This window comes from Mesocricetus auratus, unplaced genomic scaffold (assembly GCF_017639785.1).
Source record: "Mesocricetus auratus isolate SY011 unplaced genomic scaffold, BCM_Maur_2.0 Super-Scaffold_100007, whole genome shotgun sequence".
NCBI classification, from domain to species: domain Eukaryota; kingdom Metazoa; phylum Chordata; class Mammalia; order Rodentia; family Cricetidae; genus Mesocricetus; species Mesocricetus auratus.
In genome coordinates this window covers 58,832,724-58,855,464 of record NW_024429191.1, presented here as the reverse complement: position 1 = coordinate 58,855,464, position 22,741 = coordinate 58,832,724, and the positions used below count along the sequence as shown (strand labels likewise).

At 38.0% G+C, this 22,741-nt stretch overlaps 1 protein-coding gene across 9 annotated transcripts; it reads right to left on the bottom strand.

The window, feature by feature from the left end:
- Positions 1 to 350: 350 nt before the first annotated feature.
- Znf207 (zinc finger protein 207) lies at positions 351 to 21,828 on the bottom strand. Of its 9 annotated transcripts, none has more exons than XR_005878337.1 (14): positions 21,652 to 21,828; positions 19,670 to 19,796; positions 17,410 to 17,548; positions 15,456 to 15,623; positions 15,270 to 15,345; positions 14,765 to 14,812; positions 13,286 to 13,356; positions 12,730 to 12,887; positions 11,497 to 11,589; positions 10,388 to 10,630; positions 9,706 to 9,865; positions 9,394 to 9,577; positions 9,092 to 9,176; positions 351 to 6,542 (listed from the first exon to the last, which is right to left on the bottom strand). XR_005878337.1 is itself a non-coding variant. In XM_040749282.1 (13 exons), exons 1-12 carry the CDS (start codon positions 21,690 to 21,692, stop codon positions 9,417 to 9,419), a joined length of 1,485 nt encoding a protein of 494 aa, XP_040605216.1. In that variant the 5' UTR covers positions 21,693 to 21,828; the 3' UTR covers positions 351 to 6,542; positions 9,394 to 9,416. The 9 variants fall into 9 exon arrangements, 6 of the variants coding, with proteins under 6 accessions (XP_040605216.1, XP_040605215.1, XP_005077034.1 ...); XR_005878338.1 differs by lacking the exon at positions 9,092 to 9,176 and having other exon boundaries at positions 351 to 2,705; positions 6,488 to 6,542; XR_005878339.1 differs by lacking the exon at positions 9,092 to 9,176 and having other exon boundaries at positions 351 to 2,702; positions 6,488 to 6,542.
- Between the last annotated feature and the right edge of the window lie 913 nt (positions 21,829 to 22,741).

Below are 22,741 nucleotides of genomic sequence, written 5' to 3'. Positions count from 1 at the left end.
TATTAGCACTTTTTACTTTAGTCCTTCTCTAATACAATACCAGGGGGATGATGAGATGGCTTCTCAGAACCCAAAGAGGAACACAAACTCCAAGAAGTTGTTCTCTGATCTGCCTAAGAACTACATACCCTAAGATAGATCTTACAATGTAACAGGGGCACACAACTACATAAAAAAATGAGAAGAAAGCCCCCTCTTCCCTTAACTTATAATAAGGTTAATTTCAATAGTCATGTATTTAATACCTCAAGGAAAAGGTTTAAACCAAAAAATTTCTATCACTTAAATTACCACCCCCTCTAAAAAAAAACCCAATGGAAAAAAAAACAAAAACAAATCAGACAAACGAGTAAGGTACATTTCACTTTAATCATTTTGAGTACACATATTTGGAGAAAACGTTAGATATACATATCAAGTTCCTAGAAAGATTCAGGAATTTCTGTTCACTTCTAATTATCTTGGAGTAGTCTGGCAACTCACCCTTACCACTACATGCATGTAAAGTTACATACTTACCAACTGTCAGTCTGTTTATCCGTGCTAGGAAAGGACAGAGTTCCTTAGAAATTTATTTCACTTTAAATCTTAAAGACACAAATTCAGACTCAAGACTTTGTTGAGGGCTCATCTAAAATACATTACCATACATGCTCAGATTAAATTCCAGATTTTAGAATACTAAGTTTATACTAAAAGCAACAGGATTGACCTTATTGGTTCACAAAGGTTATAGCAGAAATCGAATGTATATACAAATATACTAGCATTATCTAGAATGTGCCTAAAAGCAAGAGGGAAAGAAACCCTTATGTCACAGGCTAATGACTAAACAAGACAGAAATAAATATATTTATGGGCTAATTTTCACAGGTAAACATATGCTAGAAATCAGTATTTGTAACACAAGTTTTCCATGCATGGTTGGAATGATTTAAACTGTTCAGCAACAGAATACAATTCTATCATTTACCTATGCAGTGAGAAACAAAAAAAATTTTTTAAGTATTCTTAATCATGGACATAGGTGGTTGAATCACCTAACAATGAGAATGAACTATTCACTATTTTATTTTTTGAGATAGGGTTTCTCTACATAGTCCTGGCCGTTCTGGAACTCCCAGAGATCCACTTGCCCCTCTCTCCTGAGTGGTAGGATTAAGGGGGTGCACCACCATACCTAGAGTAAAGACATGGTCTTAACATCTGTCCTGTCCCTAGATTTCCTTTTTTTGGGGGGGGGGGGGTTTCGAGACAGGGTTTCTCTGTGGCTTTGGAGGCTGTCCTGGAACTCGCTCTGTAGACCAGTGTGGCCTCGAACTCACAGAGATCCACCTGCCTCTGCCTCCCGAGTGCTGGGATTAAAGGCGTGCGCCACCAACGCCCGGCTTCCCTAGATTTTCTTAATCACTAATCTTAAGTAAAGCAATAATTCTCAAAGGAAATACTGAAATAATCTGTGTTAACATATTTGTGCTCATCGCCCTTTAGAAAAATGGGGGGGGGGGCACACATAGGGAAATGTCCAGGAGTAATGGTCAAAGATTTGACCCAATTAGTACCCAAGTTATGAAAATTCTTACTGCTCACCTCTTTGATCATTGTCACATTTCAGCTAGGCTAAAAAAATAAAACCACGATATGAAAATTATAAAGCAGTACTCACCAGAAAGGCAGCTCTAAAGAGATAAGGAAAACCATTTCCACTGTATCTACGCCATTCTTAGATTAAACTGTGAAAGGCAATCAAACTTAAGCCCTCAGGCAATTTTACAATCAAAAATCAAAGTGGAGGAAAAAAATTCACAATATTTTTATTATTGGCTGCTAGATATGGGTCTTTAAACTTTTAGACAAATCATATTGTTCTCAAATAAAATAATGATCCAATTGAAGGATGGCTAATTAACTTCCAACTTACTATTTCCACTGGTTAAATCTCTAGTGTATGACTTTCTCATTAAACTCCAAGAACTACATAAGAATCTAATTTTATGCCAGGAAATCATTACACAGACCATCCTGGGCTTAAAATTATATCATTTCTAGCTCTACCTGCAGAGTTCTGGGATGAAAAGTGTGCAAGACTATGCAGTGAACTTCCTTGTCAGTGATGAATCACAGTGGCACGCTAATTTACAGCTTACAGATGAACAAATTATGTACAAGTATTACTGTATCTAATTAAAACAACAAAAGTAAAACTCCCTAGCTTACAATTGTGCACCACATCTTTCACTGCTAATAGTCGAGAAAGTCTGTAAAAGGTAAAGAGTAACTGAAAACACCATGAGTTCCTTAATCAAGGATCATGGACCTGAAGTTTTGGACTACATGGACTCAGCTAACCAAACTATTTCCCCCCTGCCTTTTAAAAGGCACATACCTACATAGGTTCAGGAACAACCAGATAATAAAAGAGCAGCATTACGCCATTTAACAACTAGGGTCGGCAAACTTAGAGCTACCCACTCTGGTCCAAGAACTGAGTGTTTGAGATTATCCAATGGATCTATTATTTATACTCACATTTAAGTAACTGCATAGCAGTTTTCTTCCTTATGTGCTTTAAATGGGTATGTTGGGGGTGGGGATAAAAAAAAAAAAAGGAACATCAGGTACTTACAGATTAAACTAACCTGTACTGGCAGGGCTGTGGGATTTTTCTTCTCTACCAGTAAGTAGGAAATGCTGAAATTCTGCTGCTAGTTAACAAAAACACAAATTGTATTAAGCTGAGGAGTTCAACCCATACTTTAAAAAGTCAATGCGCATTTAATTTCCTCAGAGCCTGATAGCAGTACATTTTAAAAGTTTGCCTTAGCCTAACAAAATTTGCTTTACATTGGCTACTGAAATTGATAATGAGCTAGAACACTGAAGTATCTCTTGGACAAGCTTTAATGTCCAATCAATAATGTGTTCAATGTGTAAGGTGTGCTGGAAATTTTATTTTCCCTAAAAAGGGACATATATATTTAAATGTGATAAACTTTTAAATTTCAATTAGCATGTAGGCAAACCTTACAGGCAATTCTAACTTTTATTTTTAATCTCCAATTAAAAAGGGGATGGCTATAAATTTTGTTACTTCTCCTCCACCTATATTAACCAGCTAGAAGTAAAGGGGAATTAACTCTTAAATATTAAATAGATACCCTGTTTCTGATTTAAACTGGAAAGACTATAAAATAATTCTTCTCTTGGACAACTTGGGCAATTAAACAACCCTAGAAAGATAGTAGAAACGATTATTTTCACATGGGATTAGCAGATCATCTTAAAAATGTCAATGATCTTCACCAAAATAAGAGGGTAAAACCTCAAAGGAACAAAAAATAAGCAGAAAGTTATTCTTATAACATTTTAGGTTCTTAAATCTAAACCCACCATACAATAGTTTCTCACATAACCAGTGTCAGTTAATGTATACTATATTGGGGAAACAGGTCTTCATTCTTCTTTTTCTTTTCTTTTTGGTGCTGGGAATTGAATCCAGGGCTTCATGCATACGTAACATGCACTCTGCCACTAGGCTACCTCCAGCTTCATTCTTCATTTTTACTCAAGTAGGGCAACAAGAATTTCATTACCAATCCCGCAAATTGTCAAATAGTGAAGACAGACTTTTAAAAGCCCAAAAGAAAAACAGACACACAGATACACACACATACACACATACAAAGTTTCCAGATAAAATAGGCTTAGAAAATGTCAAACAGTAAATAAGTCATTATACTGCCCAAAAACTTTACAAATCATAGCAACATTTAAAATAATGGCTGGAGTCCAAGTAATCCTTTAAGGCAATGTATACACATCCTCTTTTTGGGACCCTATGCAGAATGACAACACATACAAAAACATATTGTCATATTCATTCTCAAGACCCTAATCAAAGTGAAAACCTACAGAGCCAGTTACACAGTTTTCAATATATTTAACTTAAACAAAAATAGTTGAAATTGGCTTTAACAATTACTAAATTTTAGACTGTGTATCTCTCGTAGCCTAACATTTTTCTTACTAAAACATTTTCCACTGGAAATGAAACAGTATATTTTACATAAAATTAATTCAATTCATTCAAACTAATGGAAGGAAAAATATATTTTGAATAGGAAATGCACAGCACTTAAGAGAAAAAAATAGTGCACATTAAAAACAATTTTCTTAGCCTTACAGAATAAAAAAAATTATTTAGCATTGCATTAGATAGAACTGGATGGTCTGAAATTATACATAGGCAGACCAGGCTGAAACTGAACTCAGACCCACTAGCCTTTATCCCTCTAACTCTGGATGGCCTTCAACTTGCAGGAAGACCCTTATCTCATCTCATCCTCCAGAATGCTGAATTACACAAGTGTCACCACACCTGGCCTTGAAACAAATAAAACCCCTGAAGTTCAACACAAGGACTTAGAACAGCTGCTCTTGTGTTTCTTGGCAACTTAAAGTCAAGCTTTATTTACTATCAATTTATGTATTAATAGTGGTCTATTGACAATGTCTAAGAGCTTAAGATACTAGTTTTAAAAAGTAATTATTATGCTAATTCAGACATACCACATGAGAGTCTACATACTATATTTGTAAGGTGCTTATTTTACAGTTATCACAGAGAAAAGCTAGATTAGTATAAAAACAAGATTATTAAAATGACTTAGATAAGAAAAAAACACTAAATATTAAGGAAACCCTCAATTTCATTCATGAGGAAACTAGCATAGAAAATTGGGGAGTATTTTACCCAATAAAGTTTACTCATACACTCCACTTCCTTTTAGAGGAAATTTAGTTTCATTTTGGAATATACAACTTCAGGATTACATAGGCAAATATTACCTTTAAAAAATACCTATCTGGCCAGGTGTTGGTGGCGCATGCCTTTTATCCCAGCACTCGGGAGGCAGAGACAGGAGGATCTCTGAGTTTGAGGCCAGCCTGGTCAATACGAGCTAGTTCCAGGACAGCCTCCAAAACAATACAGAGAAACCCTGTCTCGAAACCCCCCCAAAAAACCTATCTGACTTACTTAGTAAATTCTAACCAATACAAATCCCATATTCAGTAGCTTATTCAAATAATATCTCACTAAGGTGAAGTTAGTTTTACCAGCAGACTTCATCAGGACCTAAAACCTTTGATTAGGTATCTGTTAAATCTCTCCACCAGCCCTATTATTCAAGTAAATAACATTTTACTATTAATGTAGAATTGGGTCAGGAGAAAAGGTTACAAAAATACAATGTATCTCCAATTAGTTGTTAAATGGTGGGTGGTAGGAATGAAATTCAGAGCCTTGAGCATTAGAGATAAGCCTTCTATGACTGAACTATAGTTAAGTCTTAGTAAACCTAAAACTGTAATTACTAAAGTAATAAAACACTTCAGTGAAATATTGTCATGTAAACAGTAGTTCTTAAGAATTAAAATCTAGCCAGGTGTGCTGGTGCAAGCTTTTAAACCCAGCATGCATGAGGCAAAGACAGACAGATCTGTAAGTTTGAGACTAGCCTAGTAAACAAATTCCAGACAGTCAGGGCTACAGAGAAACCCCGTCTTGGAAAAATAAATAAAACAGACAAAACCCCAAGATAACCACAAAAGATTTTAAAATGTTTCTAGTCTAGTGCAAGGAATAAACAAAATATAAGTTACCTTTTTCCATCATCCCCATTCCCAACATACAAGTTTTTAAAGGCCATCATAATCAAAGCAAATTCTAATTTAAAACAAATGTGGATATACTACTGGTGTGTGATTATATAAAGCACTCATCAGTAAAAGATAAAACTTAAGTTCCAAAAAGAAACATTCCAAAGTTTGAGACTTATCACATGATCCAATTTCAATTTGGCTGCCTGAAAATTAGTTATCTATCCATTGAGACATGTAATACCCAAACCCATACCACACCTGTAGTCTACACCCATACACACCACACAAGCACAGACAAATCACCTTCCCACTCGTTACAGGGCTCTACATTAACATTTGCTCTAGTGTGGTGAGATTTGAGAAAGGTCATTAAGCCATTTCCAGATAACCTTACCACCCTCATGTTCAATATAAGCTTGGGATTGAGAACAAACATTATCCTGTGGCATTCAAATAATTAAGCTTATCCTTGAGATTAAATTTAAGTTTGAACAGAAAACAACCAGTATTATTTTCCTAGAGGTCAAAGTAAAAATTTGAATGAAACATTTCATGCCTCCAAATCACAAATATAAAATGATCAATTTATTAAGGTTTATAAAGCTTTAGATAGTATATAATAAAGCAATACTTATATGTTTCTTACACCACAGTCAAACGTGAATATTAATATAGAGCCTTCTCTGCCCAAGGAATATAAAAATCCTAAGTTTAATTAAATTTAGGGGCCTTCACCAAACTTGCTGCAAGTTTGGGGACATGAATATCCAACAGCCGTAAAGCTGTGAAAGCCCCTGTAAGTAATAAAATAAATCCCACTTGCCTCAGACTGAACAGGGCAACACTGAGACTCAGCCTCAGCCTGTCCTATGGCAGGGCTATAGGAAGAAGAAAATTTTAATTTTAGAAAAACATCACCCAATTAATTAAAAAGACATGCATCAATTTTTAAGTCCCAATTATCAAGCAAGCAACAGAAAAGGAGCAGCTCTTTTAATCTACAATTACATTCTGAGTCCACACTTATGTTTTGGAGACTTCCATAAGTAATTCATTAAACTAAGTTTAAGTTCATTATGTAACCTGATCAGGTAATTACTCCCCCTAACAAATGGTATTTGATTACTTCAATAGTAGGGATTCAAATTAAATGGTAACTCCAGCACTCATTGAAAACTGTACTGATGTTTTCACTATAAGTAGCAAAACAGAATAGAAACTAGTGCCAGACAGTTTATTTTTAATTGACCCACAGTGGATGAAGGTAGAGTATGAAGGTAGAGCCAAAGCTGACAAGTACATTGATTGTATAACTTCCTTAAATATTCTAAGGTGTGTTCACAGGAACATACCAAAAAACTAAAGGCAGCCTTTTGTGAGTGAGCAGAGCTGAAATTCACTTTTAATGGCATTAAAGAAGTGTAAGTTGTTTCAAATTTGTTACACTTGTGAGTTAACTACACTAAGGACCTCAGAAGCAATTAGGTAAAAGGTATTTTCTAGAAGCTTAATATCCTTGATGCATGCAAAAATTATACTTTCAATATACTAAATAGATAGCTCCCCTGTGTCATATATCTACAAAACATAGGAGATATAATTAAATGTTATTTACCACCACACACAAGTTTTAATTAGAATTCCTTTACCTATTTAAGTTGTAGACTTCAGAACTAACCCTAATATATTGCTCTTGTCTGAACAAAATACAAGTGTAAAATAGAAGTTTGAATTAAGTATGAAGTTCTATCAATACATGAAATCATGAGATTTATTTTTAGAAGCATTTCTTCAATGTAAAGTTAACCTTGGAATTTTTTTTAATCTGCAATATTTTTCTTTCTCTCTATCTTTTTTTTTTCAAGACAGGGTTTCTCTTTGTAGTGTTATAAACCAGGTTATCCTTGAACTCACAGAGATCCAGCTGCCTCTGTGGGATTAAAGGTTTGTGGTACCAAGGGCTGGAGATTAAGAGGTCCTGAGTTCAATTCCCAGCAACCACATGGAAGCTCACAACCAGCTTTAATGAGATCTGGTACCCTCTTCTGGCCTGCAGGCAGAACACTGCATACATAATAGATTAGCTGCTGGCAAAATAATGCATCTCTGGCAATATATGGATGTTTTTGTTACAAACTGAAATTTTCTGCACCTCAGTAGAAGAGGCATAAAACAAATCAGTGCAGACATACAATACTGACAATGGACCGTAGCTTTCAATTATTTGTCACATTTCATCCCATAGAAGAACCTTTATCTGTTAACTTTCCCCTTTAATAAGTCAAGCATTTTCAATATATTCCTATAAAATTAAAGCCATTTTTGGTGGTGTCACATCTCATACCTTCACAGAAGTTTTAAGTTCATAATCAGTTCATATTCAGAATAAATCAAATCAACTTGTATTTGCTATATGGGTAATTACTCTATGTAGACTATATGATTCTTAAAACATTCCATACCCTCTCAAGGTCCCCCCCCCCAAAAGACTGGCAAAACTTCAACAAAATTAGTAAGATCTACAATCATGAGACAACACAAAATCGCCAACAGAAGTCACCCCTAAAGTATAATTATCTATGAGAACACAGTACGACTCCCAGAATCGTAATTAACCATTTGGCTTTAGAAACAGAGGACACATATCCAAGTACCAACCCAAGGAACATAATAAAATGTAGCTAATAATCTGTTAATTAAACACTGTAATAGATGAATGTTTAAAATTAACATATATCAAGCCATGAATGAAGAAGCATGCACCTAAGCTTCTAGTTTGCACCTGGCATGCTTCTGAGGTCCATTAAAGTACGTAACTGGTCTTAAAATTAATCAAAGAAAATGAATGGGTCTGGCACTAGGCTCTAAACAACCTTAGTTTACACTTTAAATTTGTTACATCTGATACCAAATGATGTGAAACAATGACACATAAAGACTTTATACCCATTTGTATCGATTCATGTGTTTCTGTCAAATGCAACATTAACAAGAGTAATTCTATATATAATATTAAAACATGCAGCTAAGAAAAAAATCTACAACTTAAAGAATCCAATCGTATTGGTAACTGAATTTTATTGTGTGGACGTCTACTGTGGCATGCATCTGTACAAACCTTTCAGTCAGTAGTCCACAGCTGGGTTATGAATAAAAAGGCATAAATCTTTCTCTCGTTTTATTACAATGAAATTTAACAGTACAGAAAAGTCACATGACCTCAGCGGGCCAGATTTCTTAAACCCTGCAACACGAGGAACTCTCTAAATACATTAAATATTGTTATACATTCAGACTTCCAATGTACACGTACTTGGAAACAGTTACCGCCCTCACCAAGCTAGGTTGGGGACATTAAGTCCAACAGCATTGGAAATGCTGTGAAGGCATAACTTTACAAATAGCAATGTAAGCTTACAAAACTTGCCTTTATTTAAGATGGTATGTTCATGTAATTCCAGCGCCTTCACAATTTAACGAACCAAATTTACTATTACTTCACTTCTAAAAACCTAGATGAAACATGAAAAAGAAGCCATACAGTATAAATTGCAACTTCAGGAAAAGTTCCTGTTTTATTATTCCAAATAATTTCTCCCATGTCAAATAAATGTCCAATAGTTCCTGGTATGTGGGAAGATAATGTTTGTTAAAGTCACAATGAAGCCTTATAGACGGAAGCTTGTCTATATAAACAGCACAAGTTGAGAAAAGGTTTAATCTCCAAACCTATTAGACTTGATGAAGTAAGATCAGTAACGGCCACCTTGCGACATAACAGGAGGTCTCATTCCCATTGGAGGTCGAGGGGGCCCACCTTGGTAAGGGGGTACCATTGGTGGTCCCTGTCCATAAGGTGGCATAGCACCAGGAATGTAACCTGGCATGCCTTGATGGTGACCACCATACTGACCTAAAACACACAACAAAATATACATAATTAGTCTGTGAATTGTGCCTTTAAACAAATACATTTTACATTAACATTTTCATATGTACTCAAAATTCCCACCCACAACAAAACACAAACAAAAATAGTACCATGAGGTGGCATTGGAGGTCTCATTCCTTGCTGCTGAGGGATGCCTGGCTGCGGTGGCATCATACCCCCAATTGGTCCAACTGGTGGATTACCAATTGGAGTCTGTCCTGGCCGAGGAAGATTACGCTGATATTTAGGTAACTGTGCCCTTCTTTCTTCCTGAGAATAAAAATAATGTATAATGGCTAAGGTAAGAATGAAAGAAGGTTCCTCAAGAATAAAGACAAACATCCAAAATCCTGCTAATTTTAAAAGTACAATTACTCTCCAGTAACTCCTTTTGCTCTTATAAATCAGTGCTACTACTTAAAATCTCCAGTCCTTAAAAATCTTACCTAAGTTCATAAAATTACAAATCTACGTATTAACTTTGTTTTTTTGGTTTTTGAGATTATTAACTTTCTGTCAAATAAAACAGGCTTCAAAAATTCTAGACTCTGACAGGCAACATTTTTGTCAATCAGTACAAGCAAATGTATGCCTAAACATTTTTAGTCTAAGAAGTGAGCTTACTGTCTTCATTCTTAGATACAGAAAGGGTGGGACATCCTTTTATAGTATAATGTTTGGGAACTTTAAAAATCAGATAAGCCCATCTAAGTACAACTTCAAACCTCTTCAATGGGCAAGTTGCTATAATGATATTTGATCAAATACTAGTAAAACCCATAAACAACTTACCAGCGATATATCCTCATCAGGATGGATCAACTTACTGGTTGCACTGGTGGTTGTAAGTGTAGCAGGCTTACTTGTAATTGAAGCTGCTGGTTTTGCTGCAGTACTATTTGTTGTACTAGTGGTTGAAGCTGTAGACTGTGTATAAGCAGGGAATGTAGGCTTTGGGGGTTCTGTAGTTGTTGCAGGAGTACTATTTAAGGGCTTGAAATCTGTACCAACAGGTCCTTGGACAGCTGCCTGAGCCTGTAAAATAAGAATACTTTACCAATAAATTTCAATACCCAAAGTTGAGTATAACAGAAAATGTACTTAGAAAAGGCAGCAACATCAAATACAGCAAACTTAAAATGAAACTAAAACCAAGTTAATGCATATATATGTTCCACAAAATTCAATCTGTAAGAATATCAAGATAGTGGGTTTTAATTACTATACTTCTCAGATCTGTTTTACAGCTCCTCTCCATAAACAATGCTATATATTTCTAGTTTTCTATAGAATCATGAAATAGTATTCAATGCAACTGTTTTTATTCTGCTACATTCTCTGCTTAATTTATCTTAAAAGCAGCTCAAAAGATAAACCACAGAATATAAGAGTTTATATAATAACTTATGTTACTACCAACACAAATATTCTAGAGATAGCAACATACTACCCTCCAAATTAGTAATGCCTAGATTACAGTATAGACAAAGGGGGTTAATAGCACAGGCTCTAAGTTACCAAGAGCACACATTACTTTCATAATACAAATGTTTTAAAAATCTAGGTCAACTTTAGAACCAAATGCAGAGTGCTAATTTCCTTAAAGACGTGATGCATTAAATAGCATAAATTAAACACAGCTTAACCATGCGCCAGGCTAACCATTGGCCACTATAGTTCATTTACTGCTCACATGCTTTTAACCCTTTAGAACCACTTAAGTTTAGAGTGTTCTGTTGAAGACATTAGTATGAATTCAAATTTTAAACACCAGTTGAGTTTTAGTATGTTTTACTTCTAAAAAACTAAATATATTTGTAAGATTTAGCTTTTATAAAGGGTCCAAAGGGTTAAGTTGTAAAGCCATTTTTAAAAAATTTAAACTGCAACTTCCTGCGTACTTGTGCTGTGCTAGGAAACAGAGCTTTAGAAGATGCAGACAGACTTTCTGAATTGGATGAAGCTGTACTTGAGCTTGTTACAGGTGTCCCCATCTGTAGCATAAAAGAAAGGAAACAATGAACCGTCTCCGAACAAATGGGTAAAAATATGCTATGTGGCACTTTTTTTTAGTATAGATTGCATTCTTTTGTAAATACAGTTTGAAATGCAATCAAATGTCACTTAAAGAGGCAGAGTAATTTCATTTTCAATAAACAGTATATATAACCACATGCCTCAAAAAAATCTCTATACCAATACAACTAGTTAGACATAAGCGTCTTTGATAAACTTACTGTTTTGCATTGCAGTATTTCAAGACTATCAAATTGAAAATAATGACACACTGTTCTCCATGCAGATGCTCTACACTATAAGACTATAGGGCCTGATAAAAGATTAACACATTTAAAATCTCTATCCACCACAAAAATGTAAATTAATATGCTTTAAAGGCACTTAAAAATTTGGCACCCAGATAGAATAAGAAATTAAGAAAACATCTGAGCGATAATCTTAAAAAGGATCCCTTAAAATATTATCTACTTTTCTAAATGAAATGCACAATAGTTTGACCATCTAGCCTACTCACCTCTAAAGTTTTGATGGAAGAAAGGCTAAGGAAATATGACTAAAAGCCGTTAAATGATGCTCATACAACTCCAGAGTGGCACTGCAATTTACCATGGTTTTCTCTAAATGAGCAAAAAACACCCACCCACTTTTTTTTCCCTTTCATTTTATCAACACAGGATTTTACTGTATAGCCGTGACTGCCTTGGAACTTGCTCTGTAGACCAGGCTGGCCTTGATTTCAGAGATTCACCCACCTCTGCAGTTCTAGGTTTAATATAAAGGTATACACCACCACTGACAGGCCTACTCAAGTCTTTTTTAAGAAATTTCATCACTGCCTCTGACCAAATTCAGCAAGACAATGGAGGACCTGGAAACATCATATACTTAATTCCTTGGAAACTCAACTTTCATTTCTAGCTACAACTAAGAATACACAATCATGAGAAAACAACATGATTCCTTTCTGTTGTGAATAGAAGAGATTAACATAGCAAATTATATTTTGGTGTATTACTTGAATCTTTATTCGAGAAATCTTTGACAACTTAAAGATATAAGTAAACAAGTCCACTTTAAACGTAAATGTACTCCTTTTATCAGGATTTTCACCTTACCTGTCCAGCACTGGGGAAAAGAGGCTTAGTAACTGGAGGCTGTGGAGCAGGTACTGCTGCTGTTGGTGCAGGTGGTCTATTAAGAATACCTGGTGCTGAAACAGCCTGTGCTTGAGTCATTGGAGGAATTCCAGGACGTGGAACAGGAGGGGGCATACCTGCAGCAACAGACGGATGGAGGGATGGTCGGTCTCCAAGGAACCCAAGTCAATAAAACACTCAGTTTAAACAAAGTCTATGATCATGACCATTTGTTCCTTGCAACAATCACACCTCTCAAACTGTCTTTTTACAAATTTAGATCCCAACTATAAACTTTCTGGGAATTAAAAGCTTGAATTTCCACCGCTCTGCATCCCTGCCAGCTGAGTAACCATGTACAAGCTATAGTCTGGAACTACAGAAATCTGCCTATGTCTGCTAGGATTAAAGCGATGGCTATATGTAAGCACACCCATTCTACTTAGCAAACTTCTTTCAACATGTAAGAGAATTAGAAACATGTAAGGAATAAATACTACCAGTCACATTACAAAGGGAAAATAACATTTTATACCTGGTGGCATCCCAGGCATCAGAGGTGGTATTCCAGGTCCAGGTGGCATCATTCCACCCATTGGCATCATTCTATTAAAAAGCAAAATTTAAGAAAAAAATTTAATTAACAATATAAACCACTATAATTATTTTGGCAATTATAAAACACTAAATAAAAAACTTGAATATCTCAAATACTGAAATCAATCAAACCACAAGGATCTACCATACACTACAATAATAAACACCCAAAAAACCAAACTCTTCAGGTGACCCATAAAAAAAGGGAAAAAAAAAAAAAAACTAAGCAAGGTCTCTGAGATCTAAGGGTATTCTTGAGAATATATACGGGAGGACCTATCTAATTAATCTTCCACTTAAAAAAAATGCACACAGAATGCAAACATTTCTATTTGAATTGTCCACCTGAGAGTAAAAATTTCTGTCTGGAAGGGACAAGGAAAGCCAATCACCAACATTAACAAATATAAACTCAGATTACATAAAATTTTACTTCCTAACAATAAACCATTACTTAAACATAACCCATATTTATATTTTCCCCTTTAAAAAATAAAACACAGCTCACCTTCCAAGATCAGCCAGTGTCCAATTTACTTCAAAACATTGTATTACAAACATAAGCTTGATTTTGGGTTTCTGGTGTTGGGGATAAAACCCAGAGCCTGGTGCATATTACACATGCACTCTACAACTAAGCCACCATTATTCCTCTACTTCTACAACTTAAAACTTTTTATCAGAAATTTACCTTCTACACATTAATCCTAATTAAATGAAAATCTGATTATCTTCTATAACAAAATAGGATGGCAGATTATAGATTTCTAAGTATCACATCTTATATTAGGTCTTACTACCTAATAATAACTTGAGAAAGCATCTGCACTTTAGAAAAGAATTTTTCCCCCATTTGAGACAGAATCTATGTATCCTAGAGAGGCACTAGGCACCACAGGCTGGCCTCATACCCAAAGGGATAGTCCTACCTCTGCCTCCCAAGTTCTGAGATTAAAAGCACGGGCTAACGTGCCTGGGAAAAAATTATTTTAATGTGTCTATTTGCCCCGAAATGTGTTAATTTTCTACTTTAAAGAGATGTGTCAATTAGCTGACAAACTTAAACAGTTTTATTGAGATTAGAAAATTTTTAAGTCGGGGCTGGAGAGATGGCTCAGAGGTTAAGAGCACTGACTGTTCTTCCAGAGGTCATGAGTTCAATTCCCAGCAACCACATGGTGGCTCACAACCATCTGTAATGAGATCTGGTGCCCTCTTCTGGTGTGTAGATGGAGGCAGGGTGTTGTGTTTGTAATAAATAAATAAATCTTTAAAAAAAATCTAGCAACAACAGCTTTAAAAAAAAAAAAGAAAAGAAAAATTTTAAGTCAACTGAATAGATATCATTAAACACACACACAAATGACATTATGATTATATTATACCTCCTGAATTACATTATGAATGAGATGCTTACATGTTTTCACCGCAAAATGACTGGGTGTATTTTCTCTGATGATGCAATCTGTGAAAATGTATGACAAAATCAAAATCTAACTGTGATTTTCAGAATACAGAGGGAAAGTGTATTGTACACCTTTCACATCCAACTCTAAGTAAAAGAGATGGGCAACACACACCTCAACTTCATTTTAGTTTCTGATGCTTTGGTAAATCATTTACATTTTCTTTTTCAACAACTACAAAACATCCTTGATAGTCCCAAGGCTATGACACTCAAATCTATATAAGGAACACTTTAATTACAGCATATTCAACTAAAGGATGGTTTCCTACATTCATCCTAAAACCCAAAAGTCTACTCTCCTCAGAGGCAAATATATTTGTCTCATATTTACTGACCCCTTAATAGGAAAAGATTTATAGAACCCATATTTTTAAGAAGAAAAAACTGAAAAGTAACATTTAATTCAAAGCACCCAAGTTGGCCCAAGCCCACAAACCAACTGAAGTTTCCTTACCCAGGTGGCATGCCCGGCATAACTGGAGGCATCCCTGGCATCAGCGGAGGAACACCTGGCATCAATGGAGGTATGCCTACAATGCGTTTCAGCAACAAAATTAGAATTGGAAATTTAAAACAAAAGGAAATAACACCTGCATTATAACAGTAACTCCTCAGTATGAATTTTTAAACAATCTGTTACCTGGAGGCATTCCTGGTGCCCCCGGAACTGGGGGCAATCCTGGCTGGGCCATTGGTGGGATATAACCTTGCTGAGGTTGGACAGGCTGTTGCTGAAAGGAAGTTGAGGCTGCAGATTCATCATCATCATATTCATCAGAATCATCTTGTTGCTTCTTTTTTTGACTCTCTGCAAGACAAGTTTTAATACATTTCACACATTAAAAGTAAAAAAACGCCGGGCGGTGGTGGCGCACGCCTTTAATCCCAGCACTCGGGAGGCAAAGGCAGGCGGATCTCTGTGAGTTCGAGGCCGGGCTGGACCGATAGCCTCCAAAACAATACAGAAACCCTGTCTTGTAAAACCAAAAAAAAAAAAGTAATGTTGCCCCATGACTTTAAACCATATTCTGGAGGCAGAGGCAAAGTGATCTCTGAATCAACTACAGTTTCAAGGAATCCAATATCTTCTTCCAGCCCTCTAATGGGTTGGGCACCCAAATGATACAGACAAATTCTTTCATACACATGAAGCAACTTACAAATCTCAAAATCAGATTGCTATTATTTTCTACTATCTGCACAATGCATAGCTTGTGATCCCAAGACAAACGACACTAATAAACAGAACACATAAAAGGAAAACACAACCAAAGATTAGAATTGGAGGAGCTGAAGAGATGGCTGTTTTAGTTCCCAGCACACAAGACAGCCCATAGTCACATGTAACTCCAGTTTCTGGGCATTAAACACCCTCTCCTGGCCTGTGAAGACCAGACCTAGTGGAATACGGATATATGTACAAGCAAAACACGTATTAAAGACTAGAACTGGAAGATGAGTGTAGTAGTACAGCACAGCTGTTATCATTTACCCAGAACAGTGAGATGACTTAGCAGGTATAAAGGTACAAGCAGCAATCAGTGTTCAATCCTCATAACAAACTGCACAGTTGCCCTATTATCTTCCCCACATATGACATGGTATACATAACAATAAAAAATTAAAATTTTTTTTCAAGACAGGGTTTCTCTGTGGCTATGGAGGCTGTCCTGGCCTCACTCTGTAGACCAGGGTGTTCTTGAAGTCAGAGATCCGCCTGCCACTGCCTCCCCAGTGCTGGGATTAAAGGTGTGTGCTACCACTGCCCGGCAAGAAATAAATTTAAGGGTCTGGAGATATGGCTCATAGAAGACCACTGACTGCTCTACCAAAGGACCCAGTGTTCAATTCCCAGTGCCTACATGGCAGCTCACTACTGTCTCTAACACCAAGATGTGACATCCTCACACAGACACCAATGCACATAAAGAAAAAATGAAAAAATGGATGTTGCCAGTCACTGGTGGCACACACCTTTAATCCCAGCACTCGGAGGCATTGATAGATCTTTGTGAGTTTGAGACCAGTTTGGTCTACCCAGCAAGTTCCAGGACAGGCCCCCAAACAATACAGAGAAACCCTGTCTCGAAAAACCAAAAACAAACAAACATACATACATAAAAAAATAAAATGGATCACAACCATGTATGAAATCTGGTGCCCTCTTCTGAAGACATAACACTGTATACACGACAGATAAATCACAAAAAAATAAGATCATGGGCCTGGAGAGATGGCTCAGAAGTTAAGAGCACTGACTCTTCTTCCAGAGGTCCTGAGTTCAATTCCTGGCAACCACATGGTGGCTCACAAACACCTTGAATGAGATTTGGTGCCCTCTGCTGGCATGATGGCAGAAGACTGTACAGACCATAAATAAAATATTAAAAAAATAGATCATGCCGGGCAGTGGTGGTGCATGCCTTTAATTTAATCCCAGCACTTGGGAGGCAGAGGCAGGCAGAACTTAAGTGATTTCAAGGCCAGCCTGATCTATACAATGAGTTCCAGGACAGCCAGAACTGTTACACAGAGAAATCCTGTCTTGAAAAAACATTAAATAAACAAATATTATAGCACATTGCAAACTTTACCTTGTGTTTTCTGTTCAAGAAGTCGTCGTCTTTCATCCATATCCTTTTCTGGAATACCTTCCATGCCATATATTTCCAACTCTATGTCTGTTCTTCCAGGTATGGCATTTGGTACAGCATCTATAGTTTCTTTATGCACCTAAAAACAACAAAAACAAAGTTATTACATAAACTAATGGATCTACTTTAAAACTTTCTGTATTCACGTCCTTTTTTTTTTCTTTTTGGTTTTTGAGACAAGATTTCTCTGTGGCTTTGGAGGCTGTCCTGGAACTCACTTGTAGAACAGGCTGGCCTCGAACTCAGAGATCCGCCTGCCTCTGCCTCCCGAGTGCTGGGATTAAAGATGTGTGCCACCAACGCCTGGCTATTCAAGTCCTTTTAACACCTACAGTTTTTTAACACCAGTTGTTTGACCTCTGTGGCTTTGGAGACTGTCCTAGAACTAACTCTTGTAGACCAGGCTGGTCTCGAACTCAAAGATCCGCCTGCCTCTGCCTCCCGAGTGCTGGGATTGAAGGTGTGGGCCACCATTGCCTGGCACCCTCCAAGACTTAATTGGTCTCACTGTACACCACAGTCTATTTACAAAGTGTAAAACAGAGCCAGGCGTTGGTGGTGCGCGCCGCCTTTAATCCCACCACTTGGGAGGCAGAGGCAGGCGGATCTCTGTGAGTTCGAGGCCAGCCTGGTCTACAAAGTGAGTTCCAGGACAGCCTCCAAAGCCACAGAGAAACTCTGTCTCGAAAAACAAAAAACAAAAAACAAAAAAAAAAAAGTGTAAGACAGGCTAAGGATGTTTCCTAGCAGTGGTAGAATACGTGAAAAGGAATCCTGGGAAGTGAAAGGCTCAAAGTTAGACTGTCAACATAATGCTACAGGTGTACACAAACATCAAAAGTGTGGCTGGAGAGATGACTCAAAGGTTACTGGCTGTTCTTTCCAAGGTCCTGAGTTCAATTCCCAGCAACCACATGGTGGCCAACAACCATCTGTAATAAGATATGGTGCCCTCTTCTGGCCTGCAGCATACATGGAGGCAGAACACTAAATAAATTATTTGCTTCTCAGATCTCAGACAGCTTCATAGTCTTATTTCTTATTATGTTTTCATTTTCTCTATCATTTATCATGAGACAAACTACATTGTTGTTTTTATTCATTGTAAAGCTAAATTCTATGGGTGCTGTATACCCAAGTATATAAAACAAGTGTTTTAACACAGTGCTTGCTGTTCCATAGGAATTTTCTGTGACTAACGGAAATGTTAGCTCTAACCTCCCCATCAATAGTCACCCATGTCACATGAAGCTACAGAGCACAAAAAATATGGCTGTAACACACATGGAAAACTATTCTTTACCTTAATCTTCATTAAACATCTACGTAGAACTAGAAGCTGTTATAGTATACAGCTATGGGTCTAAAAGATAGCAGCTCTTTTGGGGCTGAGAAACAAAGTTTCACTGTAGCCCAGGGCTCAAATTCAAGAGCCTATTTCCTTAAGCTTCTAAAGCACTGGAGCTGGAGAGATGGCTCAGCAGTTAAGAGCACTTACTGCTCTTCCAGAGGACCCAATTTCAATTCCCTGCACCTACATGGTGGCTCACAACCATCTGTAACTCCAGTCCAAAGTAATCAAACACACTCACAAAGACGTATGCAGGCAAAAAATCTAACACATAAAATAAAAATAAATTTTTAAAATGATTCTAAAGCACTATAACTGCAAGAATATACTACCAAAACATTCTCAAAAAAAATTTTTTTGTTTTTCAAGATAGGGTTTCTCTGTGTAGTTTTGGAGCCTGTCCTGTCTGTAGACCAGGCTGGCCTGGAACTTACAGAGATTGGCCTGCCTCTGTCTTAAGTGCTGGGACAAAAGGCATGTGCCACCAATGCCCAGTTTCCAATTATCTTCTTATTGGTCACAGAACAGATGTGGATTTCAGAGAAGTTGCTCAATGAGAGAACTTGTGCCCAGCATAAATTAAGTTTTTAGGAATATTTGGCTATTTATCTAGTGTGATAGACAAATTTGCAAAAACAAATTGAAAATTCTTCTTCTGTGTTTTTTTTTTTTGACACAGGGTTTCTCTGTATTGTATGGAGGCTGTCCTGGAACTCACTCTGTAGACCAGGCTGGCCTCAAACTCAGAGATCCACCTGCCTCTGCCTCCTGAGTGCTGAAAATTCTTCTTTACGTGGTTACAAATCACAAGGCAACAAAAACTAAATACAGAAAGAAATGCTTACTTACCTGCATGCAGTGAATAGCTAACCCAGGTCCCGTGTACAACTTCTTATGGCATATATGACATTTGAAATGTTTTGCTTTTTGGTGCTGTATAAGGATCTTCTCATCATCAAAATCTCTGTTACAATACCTAGTCAAAGTTAAGGTATAAAACACTGCACAAAAATGATCCCTACCAAAACAAACACGTCAGGCCTACCTATCTAGGTGTTAAGAGCACTTGCTGCTGCTCTTTAACAATACACAGGTTTGACAGGCGGTGTGGCGCACACCTTTAATCCCAGCACTCGGGAGGCAGAGGCAGGCGGATCTCTGTGAGTTCGGACAGCCTCCAAAACAATAGAGAAACCCTGTCTCGTAAAAACAAAAAAAAAAACAAAAACAAAAAAACAAAACAGATTCTGTTTCCAGTACCCACAAGGCAGCTCACAATGTAATAACAACTCCAGGGTAAATGTTCTTGTGGCCTCCAACAGCACTACGTGTACAATACATGCATATACATATAGGCAAAACACCACACACACACACAAAGAATACTAATAAAAAAAGGAGGGGACTTAATATAATTTAGTTTTAGTATTTATATTCAGAGATTACATGTCATGTACCTGCTGGTCTGAATATAGCTTAATCAGTAAGGTACTTGTCTGCCATGCAAGACAGGCCAGGGGTTCAACACCCAACACTAGTTAAGTAGAGGCAGGATCGATCTGGATTTTAGGAGTTTTGTGAACCATGGCAACATAAAAGCCTTCCTCAAAAAATTTTTTTGACCTTTTAAATTATTCTGTATCTCAACATTTACAAATGTACATGTGAAGACGTCTAAGCTCTTCCCAAGGGATGAGAGGTGGCACAATCTGTATGCAGTCAGTCTGTGGCAACGATATATTCAAACCAGGCAAGCCAGGTTTGCAGACCGAGAAATAAAAATCTTCTAGCGTGACATACTCCACTCGAGATACAAAAGCAAATGCTGTGAGCACCAGGTCAGCCAGTCAAAGAGTCTCGAAAATTTTTTTCAAAAGATAAAAACAATTTCAAACGGGGTTCTGGTGACCCATGCCTTTAATCTCAGCACTTGCGAAGCAGAGACAGCCTGGTTTACAGAGCAAGCTACAGGACAGCCAGATAAACGCACCGCATCGCCCGCCGCCGCCGCAGAAAAGGGGGGGCAATTTCACGAGGACTCATTAGATGTGCAGAAGAATCGAAACTGGGAACTCATCAATATTTATATTCTAAGATCACCTTCCCGGCAAACAGCACATTCAACTAACAATCCAATAAATGCCTTCCAATTGCCTATTACTTTATGCCATCAGGGAATGTAAACTCACATGTTTAATCCACAATACTATAAATTTTGACCAAAATTCGTGGCCGATTTTTACCTATTTTAATAACGGGTCCTGAGACAAATCGTTTAAATGTAATAGATTTTAAAAAATCAAGTGTAATGTAAAACACTTAAACGCTTCCAGAAAACATGAGAAAGATAGCTTCCTTTCCGACAGCCTTTTTCCCCAGCCCAGCAAAATTGAGTAACAGATACTAGAAACTCCACCCAGTGAAGCGAACGCTTCCTGAAGATTAAGGCGCCAGAGACGCGGAAAGCCGCCCTCCGCCATTGGGGGAGGGGGCGCTCCGCAATCCAAGTCTCCAAGGAGTCGATTAGCACGTAACCCCAAACTCAAGGCCCTTTCTGGGGTCCTCCAGGAAACAACGGAGGGGAGGGTCCTTAGGGGCGACGGCTCTCGGGGAAGGGCTCCCGGCCCAACCACACAAGCGCCTCCTGCGCCACCCGAGCCTTTGCGCCGTGGGCACCCCATCTCCAAAGAGACCATCTCAAACCCTGACCCAGACACCCAAGCACGCGGGCCCGGCCGGGCCCCGCCGCAGGCCCAACCCAGGCCTCTCAGACCCAGTCCTCAACAAGCGACACCCACGCTCGGCCTTCACCTCAAGCCCACAAAGGATACCAGCACCACGGCTTCAACTGCTTCTTCTTCTTGCGACCCATAACCGCGCTCTACAGACCAGGTAGAAAGGAGGCGAAAAGAAGCTGGAAAAATCCGAAGAAAATCGCCGAAGTATCGGAACCAACCGCCACCGCCGCGTCCCACAGGAAACAGACACAAAATGGCCGACACACCCTCGTTTTCTTTCCACCTCCCGTCAGCCACCGCGGCGAGAGCTGGCCAGGGTCACGTGACGTGAGGCTCGGCCCTAAGTGGGTGGAGTCGCGCTACCGCCATTTTACGGGGTTATCTGGCTTGTAGGTCGCCCCTGGCGTACGCAAATTGAAGGGCGGGGGGAAAAATCAGTTTAATTAAGGATAAGTTATAAATAAATGAATAATTGGGACATGACCAATTCGGTTTTTTTGGTTTCTCCACCAATGCCCGGCTGCAGGGAACTAGTCTTACTGATGATAGAGTAAGTTAGGGAAAGAAGGCAGGAGAAAGTCAGGCTATGAGAGTCCTGAATCCAAAAGATATGTATGAAGACTGGGATTAAAGGCGTGCGCCACCAACGCCTGGCCGAGAAACTGTGTCTTAAAGAACAAAAACAAGCAAGAGGATGTAAAACTTTAGAGCTAATAGACTAAAACCATTTTTTTTTTACTGTGGTCACTTCTACTATGGATTCCTTAGGCCTTAGGCCTGGACACTGTCCGTTGTGTTTCTGAGTCTTCATACATGAGCCGGGCATTGGTGGTGCACGCCTTAAAAGCACTCGGGAGGCAGAGGCAGGCGGATCTCTGTGAGTTCGAGGACATCGTGGTCTACAGAGCAAGTACCAGGACAGCCTCCAAAACAATACGCAGAAACCCCGTCTCGAAAAACCAAAAAAAAAAAAAAAAAAAAAGAGCAGTTCCCTGCAGTTGCTAGTCTCTCCTGTTGCCTTTCTTCCATCTAACAGATTTGTTCCAAGTTACTCATTAAACTCCTATAAACTGTCTGAGGCAAACCACACTTTGCAATCCTACTGTGAGTGACAGGGTGTGCTAGAGCCATTCATTTTCCCTTCTAAGTGATAAACATTATCTGTGGTTCAAAGGAGAGCACA

Coding starts and splice junctions, on each gene's coding strand:
- Znf207 (XM_040749282.1), bottom strand. CDS start 21,692: ATGGGTCGCAAGAAGAAGAAGCAGTTGAAGCCGTGGTGCTG. Junction 14,813..15,269: donor ATGCCGGGCATGCCACCTGG/GTAAGGAAACTT, acceptor ACATTTTCACAG/ATTGCATCATCAGAGAAAAT. Junction 9,578..9,705: donor ACCTCCAATGCCACCTCATG/GTACTATTTTTG, acceptor TGTGTGTTTTAG/GTCAGTATGGTGGTCACCAT.